Below are 13,488 nucleotides of genomic sequence, written 5' to 3' on the forward strand. Positions count from 1 at the left end.
TTTGTAGTGATTTTTGTTCGTTTCAAGCTTGATTTGCATATTCAATTTAAGTTTCACTCGTTTTAAGGTTTATTTATTCATTTACATTAATATATATTGTATGTTTGTTTGCATTGTTTATTTATTTAATTTCTGTTCGTTTTAAGTTTCATTTATGCTTCAATAGCAAAAAATTTTTTTTCGTTTTAAGCTTGATTTTCAGATTCAATCTAAGCATTACTTACTTTAAGATCTATTTATTCATTTATATTATTACTTGTTGTATGTTTTTTCCTATGATTATCTATTTAATTTCTGTTCGTTTTGGGTTTTATTTATTCTTTAATAGTAATTTCTGGTCGTTTTGAGTTTGAATTTTAACAGGTATTTGTATCTGCTGAGCTTAAGTTTAAAATGGTCTTTACTTTTCTTAGAAAAACTTATTTTTCAGAAATTTTTTTAATTGATATATTGAAGGAATAAGACTTCCAATGTAAATGAAGTTAAATAAAAATCTGTCCAGTTATTTCTTAGCCAGACCTCGCATTCCTTTGCAAATAATAAAGGCTTTAGGCTTTAGCAAGCCTTTATTTCTGATCACATTTCCAAGGCGTATTTACTTTAAAGGAGGAAGGCAGTTAGGATAAATAAGCCATGACTAGGACAAGACCAGTCGGTATCTCTGGCTAAAGTACCACATAATCTTATGCTGTCGATCGTATTCATCATATTAAAGCATTATTCCCATCGAATGGGAATAATGCTTGGCCATTCCCATCGAATGGCCAAGCACTTCAAATCAGCCTGATAAACCCTCCAATGCAATCGTCGTGAAAAATTTGCCCGAGTCGCTTGATACCCCGAGTGCTAGGAAGAGATTCGTAGATTCGGTATGTGCGGATACTAGTGACATATCTGAGTTACGGAAAGTCAAATCGGACTGGAAACTAGTGGTTCGTTCAAAAAAACACAGCTGAAACCATTCTTGAGTCAATCAAGACCAACCAGCCGCAGATTTCTGTTACCATAAAGAGCCCTAGCTGTATTGGTGTAGTGAAACGAGTCCCCTCTGACGTATCAGCGGATGAGCTAACGGCACTGATCTCCAGAGCTACGAAGTCTGAACAGCTTGGCAGTTCCCGTACGTTCAAAGTATTTTTCAGCTGTCGATCGGATTTGGATAAATTTCTTAAGGACTCTGTGAAGATCTATTGCGTATTAACTGCCCGCTGAAGAATTCCGTTTCTTACCCCGTCGTTGCTACTCATGCCACAACCAAGGTCACCTAGCTGCCGTGTGCACCAATAGCCCTCTCTGCTCCAGATATGGCGCGTCTGACCACGTCTCTAAAAAAAACAATAAAGAAAAGTGTACTCGTGCTATGTTTTGCGTTTCCAGCAAGAAAGCGGGTCATACCTGCTAAAGCGTGAAGTGTCCGGAAAACCAGCAAAAGGCAACTCATTAACATGATGATTAACGAAATCTCTAACATTTCACTACTTTCTTGGAATATAAACGGAAATTTTTCCGAGCGGTCTCTTGTGGTTGACCAGTTTGTGAATAGGTATAATGTTATATGCCTGCAAGAACATTTCATCACAGAAGCTGGCATAAACCTACTAAATCTCTGGCCGTCCTACTCTGTGTTCTCCGTGCCTGTAAAACGTTCATCTCCGCGGGGTCGTCCGTCTGGTGATATTGCCACGTTGGTTAGCAATCGTCTCGCGTGCGAAGTATATGATAAAATTGACAGTTTTCTTGCAACTAGACTAGATAACCTGCTAGTTATTAATGTATACAATCCAACTGATTAGCGTGACCATAAATCTGATAGTGCTTTTGCTATAAGTACTGCCAAACTAGCCTGCTGCCTTAAGAAGGCCGAGCTAGAGTTCCTTGAGTGCATAATAGTGGGTGACTTTAACTGTAATTTTGATAGTGATATTAGTGCCAAAAACAGTCGTTTTTGCATTCTAATAGGCATACTTGAGTACTGCTTTACTATTCACTAGAAAAACTAGAACTTGTCGTATATCCACCATTCTGGTTTTACGTCCAATCTATAACACAGTTTTGGTTCTTGTTCCTTGACAGTAGGGGAAGCTCTTGTTCTTCCGAATAATTTAACTTTGGATCATTTTCAAGTTCAGTGCATTATAAGTAGACCCACCTTGTTTTCCGCTGAGAATAATTCGTCGTTACTCACTCAGAGGTGGCAAGAGGTTCCGGTTTGGTGTAAAATTGATAAAGAAAAGTTTCAAGATTCTTGTGATTTTGTTCTGTCAAAAATTCGCGTACCGTTTGACCTACTTATGAATTTCTCTCATCGTGATGAAAGAGATGCACGGCTACGTCTTAACATTTATTACGCCGAAATGACTCATGCTCTTCTGTTTGCCGAATCTCAGGGAGTGCCCAAGTCTCGTGCCAGACAAGGAACTCTAGAAAAGGGATGGTCTTCTACCCCTTTGTTACTATTCGCATGTGACCGAGCTACTTTCTAGTACGGAACAGGAAAAGAATATGGTAGATCATGCCCAGGTAGTTAAAGAAAATAGAGTTGCATGTAAGCATAGGTTTCGGGAGTAAGTTGCTTGTCCTCACGTACAACTGAAACCTGAGCTTTCTGAAAAAGTAATCAAAAATCCTAATTTGTTATGGAAAATGTTTGATAAGAAGGAGTCAGCGGGTCCCGAGTCAGATATCCCATCTTTAACATGGATAAACTATTACGTTGACGAGTTTTCAGCCCCAAAACCGGATCTTTACATTTCTGTTTAAGAAATGCTTTCACCCCTACTCTCATCAATTCCAGATAGAAATTTCCTAGTTACCCAATCTCAAGTGGCGTCTGCGATCTGACGGTTGGAAGAGAAGAAGTCGGATGGAATTGACCGTGTACCCGCCCTTCACCTTAGTCAGTGCAGCGCGACTTTCATGGGACAACTATCTCTTCCCTTTCTGATGATCTTCACCACTGGACTCGTACCATCGGCATTCAGTACTGGGTCGCTTATGCCAGTCCCGAAAAAGGAAAAAGTACTTTGGGATGTGCTTCGTTCAGACCGATCAAAGTGGCACCAACGCTTTGCAAAGTTTTCGAACTTCTGGTCATTGATGAAATCCAGGAAAAATGCTGGACTCCCCCTTCCCAGTTTGGGTTCCAGAAGGGTCTTGGTTGCAGCCACGACATTTCTGCTATGGCTTCAGTCTTGATTGACGCTGATGAATCAAAGGAGTCCATTGTTATAGGTATACATGATGACCGCCGTGCCTACGACTTACTTCTCCATGACCAACTCATTCTGGAAATAGGAAAGAGAGGTGTACAGAAGGACATCCTACTACCCATTAAAGACATGTACGACCACCTACAGGCTGAACTCCTACTTCCTGGCCATGGTCGAACCCTGACAGAATATACACCAGACGTGATGCTGTCCTACCGAGGGAATCCTGTTGTCCCAGTAAAAAAGGGTGCTCGACAAGGATCAGTCACATCTCATTGTGCCTTTAATAATTGTATTATTAAACCACTGTCTACTATCGATACAGCATGCATAGTTCGTGTCATAGACGTTACAATGATAGCTTACGCCAACGACATTCTGAACCCCAGCCACACAGTCGCAGGTACAGAGACCACCTTCTCCATACTAAAATCCAATTACAGTCGCGTTGGCCTCGAATTTAGCCCATAGAAGTAGGAGAATCTTCTGTTCAACTGGTACCAGGAAAGGGTTTCGTCTGTGAGGCTGGGAGAACTGTCTGTAGCCCCTGTCCCGAAAATTATTTACCTTGGTTTACCAATTGGAAAGGATCTCAAAACTACCCGCTCCCTTCTTATTGATCATCTCCGTAAACACCTGGCTTTCGCTTACAGTAGAGTAGTTTCATCTAAAATCTGTTTAAATCGTTTATTTCTGGCTCGACTTTATAACGCAGTATCCCTTCCCCATTTCCTGTACCTAAGCCTATTTTGGAGAATTTCTCACGAGCCAGAGAAAAGAAAGCTTAGATCCGCGTTTTTTAAGTATGCAAAGTTCTTGTTGCGGCTCCCGCCGTGGACAAGAAATTCGCACCTTGTTAAAAATTTAAAAATTACGGACCCAACGGCAGCCATAATTGAACAAATTAAACGATACAACGAGAAAGCTTCTTCCCACCCTTGGTACCATTTGCTAAGGCAGTGAATCGCTGTCCATCTAATTTTGTTTGCCCGTCTCTTGTCATATTAGTATCTTGTTATATTTAGTCTTTTTACCGTCTTTTGTTTGCTTTTTCTTTTCTTTTTTAATTCACTGATGATTATTTGAATCATTTGGGTTTATTTTTTTTACCAATTGTGGCTTGATGCAACGATGCTCACAATGCTTATATTTGTTCAGTACATGGGAATTTAAAACGTTTAAAAAGTAAAATTTTTTACATACCTGTTGTGCAGTGTAAAATTGAGGTTTTGTTTCTCGTCCTTGTAATTTGTTCGATGTGTTTTTGTGTTTGTTTGTTTTTTTGTGTATGTGTGTTTTTTTTTTTATTTTTTTTTTTACCGATACTCCGTCTTTTGTACCTTTGTTTGACAGTTAATAAATAAATAATAGTAATAATAATAATAATTATTCAGGTAGAAACTGCAGTATTTAGGAATTTTTCATCCTTAAATCTTTGAAGAAAAAGCCCTAGTCGTAAGAGGCTTCAGATTTATATTTTAGTTCTTCTTCATTATTACGAGAATGCTAGAGTTCCTTTTCCTATTCGATAGTACATTAAACTGTGATCTTACTATTTGGATCATTATCAGCTACTTTGCTTGCACTATTGGGGAATTGAACATCGCATGTTTTCACGTCTTCTACAACTTCATATCGATTCTCAGTGGGTATTTTAGCAGGTTCAGGTGATTCACAAAGGGGAAGACTCGTGTCCTCCATTTCACTTGCTATGAAGTCAGGCGGAGTCCTACCTACAGAAAAAATAATACATCATTTCCTTCTAAAAAATATTTCTGAATTTACATAAACTGCAGAATTGTCTTCTTAACAGCAAATAAGCGCAAGAACGTGAATTCTTGCTTGCTTGAATCACATATAATTTATAATAAAATTGGTGTTAAACGCCTGGGGCGACAAAATCTATTTGATTATGATTGCTGATATATCTAAGCATAATTTTCTATGTCACAAGCAAACGCAAAGAAAAGGAAGGACTTCAAATTATTGGGGGAGTCGGGTCTAGAATTGGAAAAAAACTACAAGTAGAAATTAAAGCAATAAGAAATAGAAAAAATAATAAATACATTTGAGAAACAACCTCAACGCCACTACGACAAAGCTTTTCCAAGAAAGCTAAAGAGCAAATTCCAAACCTGAAATAGAAAAAATGAGGTTTTATAGTCGTCTAAATAGAATAAGCAGACAATACTAAAAGTGATGAAATAAAATTAAAAATTAAATTAATATGAAGAAGCATGGTGTTTGTCACTAAAATGGCTGAAGTGACATTTGCAATTTGCTAAATAAATTACAAAAATTAGAAACTTAATTTCGCTAATCTATTTCTCACTCATTAGAAAGAAAACAGAGGAAATTAAAAGGAAGGAAACACCGATGAAAATTTATTAAATACGAAAGTCTAAAAAGTTGATTTTAAAACTTCAATCAGCAATTTTTCAAACAATCTTATTTTGCTGACGCTGGATTTTGAATTGGCGAATAAACAAATTATTCCCTATTAATTTTCTTTATGTTTTCTTTAACTTTATGTGCGTATTCAGTTTCGCATCACTGTTTATTTTTTAAATTCGCTCGATACTAACCATGGAAAAAAATACTTTAATTTCAATTTCTATTCGTTTTTTCATCGACGCAGTTTTGTATAAATTAAGCATCCAAGGCACTATAACTCTAATTCCTGTAAGTCTAAACTGTTAGTTTCAGATTTCAGTCGTCAATAATAAAACAAAAACTTTTGCAATCCACAGTTCCGTCTGAAAATTGATTACAGTCCAGTTTACTAAGGTTAAGTTTACTTATCTTAATACTTGACATAGCATAATAGGTTCTAATTTGAAATTTGAGCAAGAAAATTCAAACAATATGGTACGTGTCAAAACTTCTAACAGACAGTACATTTTTTTATTGGCAACACGGTAAATGAAAGTTGGTAATTTTATTAGTTTTGAACTATTTGTGATTTATCAAATTCGAATATACCAACACATACCATTATTTCGTCGTTTTCAAACGAAGGAGCATAATACAAACTGTTTTACAAATGAAAAAAAGATCCCTTTAGCCATCTTTACCCCCTGGTCATATTTCTGAGGCGTATTTACTTTTCAATATGCAGGAGAATTAAACCTAGGTGACTAGGGCAAAACCAGTCAGAATCTTTAGTCAAAGGATTACCTAGGATACAATCTTTTTTACCTGCTAATCACTCAAAAGCACGGGGTGCCCAAACTTATGCATCAGATGGTTCATACGTTCTTTAAGGGCAAGTTGCGAGGATAGATTCGTAAGTAACATACTTGGTTCCTAGGATGATTTTTAAGGCTCTTTTTGGCACTGTTTCAATTTCGTCGTTGAGCTAATCGATGTTATACCGTTGTGGTCGCAAAACTAGGCATGCGTATTCAACCGAAGGGCGTACATACACGTATACAAGAGCATTTACTGCTGTATAGAAAAACCCGAATCAACGCAATGTAGATAAAGATCGTAGTGTGTAGTTGCTCATTCTTACAAGGTTCGCAATGTGTAGGCTAAATGAACATTCGGTACTGAACATCACACGAAGAACAGCTGCAGTAGATGTGATAGGGCACCAGGGGTCAGGGCGAGCAACTTCTCTTTTAGAGGATTGAAGCGAAATACTTTAGTCTTATTAGCATTATTTTGAAGGCCATTTGAGCTGCACTAATCTTTGAATTTGTCTTTTAGGTTACTATCGAACTGGGGGATTACTTGAGACCTTTCAATGAACTTGTATTTCAGCAAGGCTGAAAGATCATCCACAAATTTAAACCTTTCGTCAGTGTTATCAAATATGAAATAGCCAATGATGGCTAAAAAACAAGAGGGCAGCAAGTTTAGTACCTTGTAGAGCGCCACATAGAGTGGAGTTGATATCGGGTCTTGATTAGCGCTTTAACGTCATGGTTTATCCAAGGCTTATCCCAGTCACTCACTACAATGTTATTCGACGGGAAATGTTCGTGACATTTCTGTAGAAGAATAGATTTCAAGCTTCGGCTTTGAGGTTATAATATTTGGTATCAAAGAAATCTCACTGAAGTCAAAGGTTCCGATCCAGCGTCCGAAGGAACATATACTTTCCCTGGTCAAAGGTCGGATATTTACTTTAGTTTTCTTCGCTTTTGGAAAAATGATTTTACCTTCTCAGAGAATCAAAAAGTTGTCAGAATTTTGTAATGGGCCTAGTGAACTTGGTCGTTGGTAATGGTTGGAAAGGTCCGTGAAAATTAGGTCGGGTATGTTCCCACTTTGGTGGGTTGGAATAGTCAATACTTGTTTCAGATCAAGCATATTCGGCATCCACTGCTTATTTGTTAAATTGAAGTCTTCAGCAATAATGAAACGGGAATTACATACTGTCGACGATTATTGTCCATAAAAGTTTGTAGATGATGAATCAAATCATTCCTGTTCTTTGCACTCTTGGAATAATACACTACCGCTTGGATGAGGCAGGAGAACTTTCTTGACAAGAATTTCGATTCGCAACTGGCACAAATCTGTTCGCGACAAAAATCAGTAGGCTCACTTAATAGCTTGCAAGGAATTTCTTGTCAGATATATAAATCGACACCACCACCACGGCACTCTGGACCACGATCTCGCGTTGTGTTGAAAAAGCTCATAAAAAAAAATAAACATAAATTCAATGAAAATGAAAGTTTTTTTTCAGGTAAAAGTTATAAACAATATTAAAAAGTTTCTTAATGTAATGGAGGTCGAGTATGTTCCCACTTTGGTGAGTTGGAATAGTCAATAGTTGTTTCAGGTCAAGCATATTCGGCATCCACTGCTTATTTGTTCGATTGAAGTCTTCGGCAATAATAAAACTGGAGTTGCATACTGTCGACGATTATTGTCCATAAAAGTTTGTAGATGATGAATCCCTTCGCGAGACAAATCTCTTCGCGACAAAAATCACTAGGCTCACTTAATAGCTTGCAAGGAATGTCTTGTCAGATATATAAATCGACACCTCCACAACGACACTCTAGACCACGATCTCGCTGTGTTGAAAAAGCTCATATAGCCTTTAATACGACCAGTTTCTTCATTAACGTTTCAACATTCAATCACTGCTGCTATGGAACAGCAAGTTTGTTTTATCAGGACTTCAAGTTCGTCCATTTTGTTGTTCAGTGAGTGGACGATGCAGATTGAACTGATTGATAGTTTCCGTCTTTGCTGAAAAGTACTCTGGTTTATGCGTCAGTGGTTTGCATGAACTGGAGGAAGCACTAGGGCGCTATACCGGGGTCGCAGAGTTGGTGAAATTTCAAAAGGTGGTTTACAGTTAATTTGGTTAAGAGTCCTTGTTCTATTTATCCGTTTATAACTAGGTCAGTCCTCTGAGATACAGACTGCGAGTTTGAAGCGTTTATTTTGTGGTCCTCCTTAACATCCTCTCCTTAAAATCTTCATCGCTATCTACACTTAGTTTTGGGAACCAGGCCCACCGAGTCTTCTGGTGGCTTTCTTAGTAACCTGGAACGCCACAATTTACAAACGTAGATGGCGCAACTACGAAGGATGAAAACGTAGATGGTGCTGCAACTAAGTGGGTGAAGAAGTTCTTTTACTGGCGTCTTTTCCATAGAAGGAGACCATGATTAGTACACTAATTTAAGAAAGGAATACCATTTTTTTTTATATATTTACACTTACGCTGCAGGACAAAGTCGAAGAATTATAGATTCATTTTCATTCTTAGATCTTTGAAGAAAAAACCCTACGCGTAAAAACCTTCAAATTTTTATCTTAGGTACCCTTAATTGTTACGGGAATACCTTCCCATTTTCGGCACGATAGTACATTAAACTGTGATCTTATTATTTGGATCATTATCAGCTACTTCATTTATACTCTTCGGGGATTGAATCTTCTGTGTTTTCACGTCTTTTATATTTTCCGGTCCACTCTCAGTAGCTCCCTTAGAGGATACAGATGATTGACAAAGGGAAAAATTTTCTAGTTCACTAAAGTAAATTAATTTACTTTAAATCGCTAGTTTCAATAATTTTAATACGTGATTCCAATCAAAAAAAGAAACAATTGAAATGAAAAAAAAGAAACAAACAGAAATGTCACATGCAGTTCCGTATGGGAAACTGCTGACAGACCAGTTCACTATGTTCACTGATTGTCAAATATACCAAGAAATGAAAAGCCAAGGATATTATGAAATTTTGAAATGAGATATTGTTAAATGAGGGTGTCCCTGACGGTAAAAGATTGTATCAATAAAAGAATAGAATACAAATCTTTCCATAATGTGGATTTCAACTTATCTTCCTCAGTTTTAACATTTAGTCGGTCCTATTTCAGCCTTTAAACGACACTAGTAGTTTGAATTTGAGATCAATGAAGTCCTCTTCTAAGTTCCTACCACAATCTATTCTATAAAATGAGCTAAAAATAATCGTTCTTTAATAATTCTACGCTATTATGTTGAATATTACTCAAAAGTAGCACTTTATTCAAAAAATATGTTTAAATACGCCTTCTATCAATTTGCTACAGCAATACAATAAAATCCCCCCCTGACAAAAGTACAGCTTTATACATATTTTCTGGAGAAAAGAGGAGTCTGAAATGAAAAATCTTAGATTCAGATTAGTTAAGCAATTATTCAGACAAATTTTATCCTCGGGCAATAGTCCCCCCCCCCCGCACTCCAGCCTCAGTACAGGTACGCAAAGGAATATAATCTTCTATTTTATATTCAAAATCAATGCAGAATAAGAGAGGAGCTACGACCCCCTCAGCACCTGTTATGTAAACTTAATTTAAATATTTTTTCCTAAAGGAAAAGAGGTCAGAAAATACACTGGTCTTCATCTACATATTGATATAAAGGAGGTCTGATGGAAATCAGAAGAATTCAGGCCTCAATCAAGATTTTGTTTTGTCTGAATTTGAAAGATATTCCAGTATGGTGTAATATTTAAGTAATCGGGAGACTTGTCAAAATGAAAAGCTTCGAAAGAATATAGTGGTTGAAACGTAGCTTCTCTGTAAGAAATAATGCATAGGAAAGCCCAGCTCAATGGTCATATTGGTTACCTAAAGCCTTCGAGTAGGCTTTATTGAGAATACATTGCGAGATTTGAGGGAAGGGATGTGATCAACTGAAAGATTGGGTCTATCGAAGATGTAAGATTAAAATCACCGTTCAAGGGGTATCAAACCAGTTGGGCTTGAGGATCCAATTTTCAAGAAATTGTACTCCTTTTTGGAATTTCTATTCCTATGACTATGAAAATCTTATTATGCTAACTACGCAACTAATTGATATTTATTTTTGAAATAAACAATTATTTTTACAGATCCCCGTCTCAAGACGAAAGTCCATGCCATGACTTCAATTGAGGGGGCAGGGGAGGTCTGTCCCTACTAGATCCCTTCCCCCTTAGATGTTTAAAACGCCCTGTTTTGGGGTTGTATTCAATGAAAATGACTTTTTTCGTTTTTTCATTTAAAAACCGAAGTAAAAAAATAAGATTTGCCCCCCCCCCCCCCCAGTCCCCAGTAAATTTTTGCAATTAATCCTACTGATATTATCTACCTGAAAATAAGTATTTATTTTTCTAATCATTTTCCAAATTTAAACAGTCAAATGAAACAACTATCATTTTAGATATGTAGCCAAATATTGTTTGCATGAGTTTTTGAAAGAGCCGTCATCAAATACATTAGGAATATGGCTCTTGATTTAATAGGACAATGCTCAATTGAATATGCAAATCAAGCTTGAAACGAACAAAAATCACTACAAACAAGAGTTCAGGTATCGCCTGCTTCTCTCACTGTAAAAGTCTAAAACCTACTGCGTCATTGGCACCTTACTGAATATCAATCTTATGACAAATATTTTCTTTTGTACTTAATATTGAAAGTAAACATTAAAATTATAGTAAAATTTTGAAGTGATGAGTTTTCGGCAAATAATATCATTATAAATTAAATATTCAGTTTAATTCATTAGCTCTTTCTAAATTTGTTCAAGACGAATATAGTTTCACTACAAACAAGAGTTTGGATACTGCCCCTTTAATTAACTGTAACTAAAAACCAAAAGCCTACTGCGTCATTGGCGCTTAACTGAAAATTAATTATATTACAAATATTTTCTTTTCCAGTTCTTACAGCATTGAAAATAAAAATACAATAACTGTGAAATAAATTCTTGAACTGATGGATCTTTCAACAATTAATATCATTATACATCAAATATTAATTTGATGTTGTTTATACTTTCCAAGACTGTTCAAGACGCATAGACTTTTCAGTAAAGCGCCAATGACGCAGTAAGTTTTAGACATTTACAGTGAGAGAAGGAGTTAATACCCAAACTCTTGTTTGTAGTGATTTTTGTTAATTTCAAGCTTGATTTGCATATTCAATTTAGGTTTCACTCGCTTTAAGATTCGTTTATTTATTTACATTAATATATATTGTATGTTTGTTTGCATTGATTGTTTATTTAATTTCTGTTCGTTTTAGTTTCATTTATACTGCAATAACAAGATATTTTTTTTTGTTTTAAGCTTGATTTTCATATTCAATCTAAGCATTACTCGCTTTAAGATCTATTTATTCATTTACATTATTACTTGTTGTATGTTTTTTGCTATGGTTGTTTATTTAATTTATGTTCGTTTTGGGTTTCATTTATTCTTTAATAGTAATTCCTGGTTTTTTTAGTTTGAATTTTAAAAGGTATTTGTATCTGCTGAGCTTAAATTCAAAATGGCCTTTATTTTTCTTTGAAAAACTTATTTTTCGGAAAAAAATTTTTTAATTTATTTTCGTTCGTTTTGGATGCAAAAAGTTTCAAGTTTTTAAAAATTCCATATTTCAAAATCCAACTTGAAAAAAAAATCAAATATTCATCAAAGTGTTAAAACTGGTATCAAAGTAACAATGTCAAACAGTTCGTGGTAACGAGCTGTAAGTAAGGAGCGACCCGGCTCAATGGTAACCGAAACTGTAGAAAACGGAATTTTGATACCAATAGATACATCAAAAGAATCAGATTTTAATGCTGATTTTAAATATATAAGTTTAATCAAGTTTAGTCCTACCTATCAAAAGTTACGCGCGAAAAAATTTCGTTGATTTTCGAAAAAAGGGGGAAAGACCCCCTAAATGTTATAGAACCTTAATGGAAATCACACCATCATATTCAGTGTATTAGAGAACCCTAATTCGGATGTTTCAAGCTCCTATCTACAAAAATGTGGAATTTTGCATTTTTGCCAGAAGAAAGATCACGGATGCGTGTTTATTTGTTTTGTTTTTTTTTCCCACGGGTGATCGTATCGACCCAGTGGTCCTAGAATATCGTAGGAGAGCTCATTCGAACGGAAATTAAAGGTTTTAGTGCTCTTTTTAAGTGACCAAAAAAAATGGAGGACAACTAGACCCCCTCCCACGCTAATTTTTTTCGCAAAGTCACCCGATAAAAGTTTCGAGATAGCCATTTTTTTCATCACGGCCAAAATTATGATACCAATGTCTAGTAGGATGACTTAATCCCCCGAAGTCCCTAGGGGGAGGTCTGAAAGTTATGAACTTTACCCAATGTTAACATATAGTATCGGTTATTGGTAGACCCCGGCACCGCGCTGGCGGATTGACCGAACGTCGCCGACGACAGGCCCGGTCGAACGCCGCCGAAGTGTCGTAACGCCGCCGGCGCGCCGCCACCGACACAGGCGGCGGCGTTTGTGGTCGACTTTAAATTAATTTTACGGCAATTCTTTATTGCGTCAACCGAAAAGTCGGAGCTTGTCCTTCTCATGTGGTTTAGTATTTCAATTTTCCTGATTAGAAATCAAGCAAGGCTTGCACTATCCCCGAATTTTCGAGTATTTCCCCGCAAATCAATGTGTCACCCCGAAAAAAAAATTTGGTTCCCCAAATCCCCGAAAATTATGCAATCATGGTGCCACCCCTAGAGATTTACCACCAGTGACTTCCCCTGCCTAATATTACTTTGCATACCATAATTCTTCACTACTCTTTTGTTCATTAATTTTCGTCTCTTTTGTTATTTTACATAAAAACCAGACAGATAAAATATGCAATTGCAAATATTGCACTATACACAGTTCTTCATATGTTGACAAAAAACAGTATCGTCTTTATGAAATGAGTTTACATAATTTTGAATGCAGTTTCCCAATCGCTATTTCTAACATTGTTTGCAGTCAAGAATTTTATTTTCAAGCTTAATAGTATTATAGAATGA

The 13,488-nt window shown here is 36.4% G+C and overlaps 1 protein-coding gene across 4 annotated transcripts in view; it reads right to left on the reverse strand.

Annotated features, from left to right (window-relative positions):
- Positions 1 to 13,488, reverse strand: part of LOC148940066 (double-stranded RNA-specific adenosine deaminase-like) — a 123,278-nt gene that overhangs the window by 17,424 nt on the left and 92,366 nt on the right. For all 4 annotated transcript variants that reach the window (XM_089105931.1, XM_089105929.1, XM_089105927.1 and 1 more), the window contains one exon: positions 4,763 to 4,942. In XM_089105931.1, coding sequence (XP_088962057.1) covers positions 4,763 to 4,942 — 180 coding nt within the window. The remainder of the gene's footprint in view (positions 1 to 4,762; positions 4,943 to 13,488) is intronic.

Source organism: Artemia sp. Qi Xiang Cuo, chromosome 20, assembly GCF_049724085.1.
Source record: "Artemia sp. Qi Xiang Cuo chromosome 20, ASM4972408v1, whole genome shotgun sequence".
Taxonomy (NCBI): Eukaryota; Metazoa; Arthropoda; class Branchiopoda; order Anostraca; family Artemiidae; genus Artemia; species Artemia sp. Qi Xiang Cuo.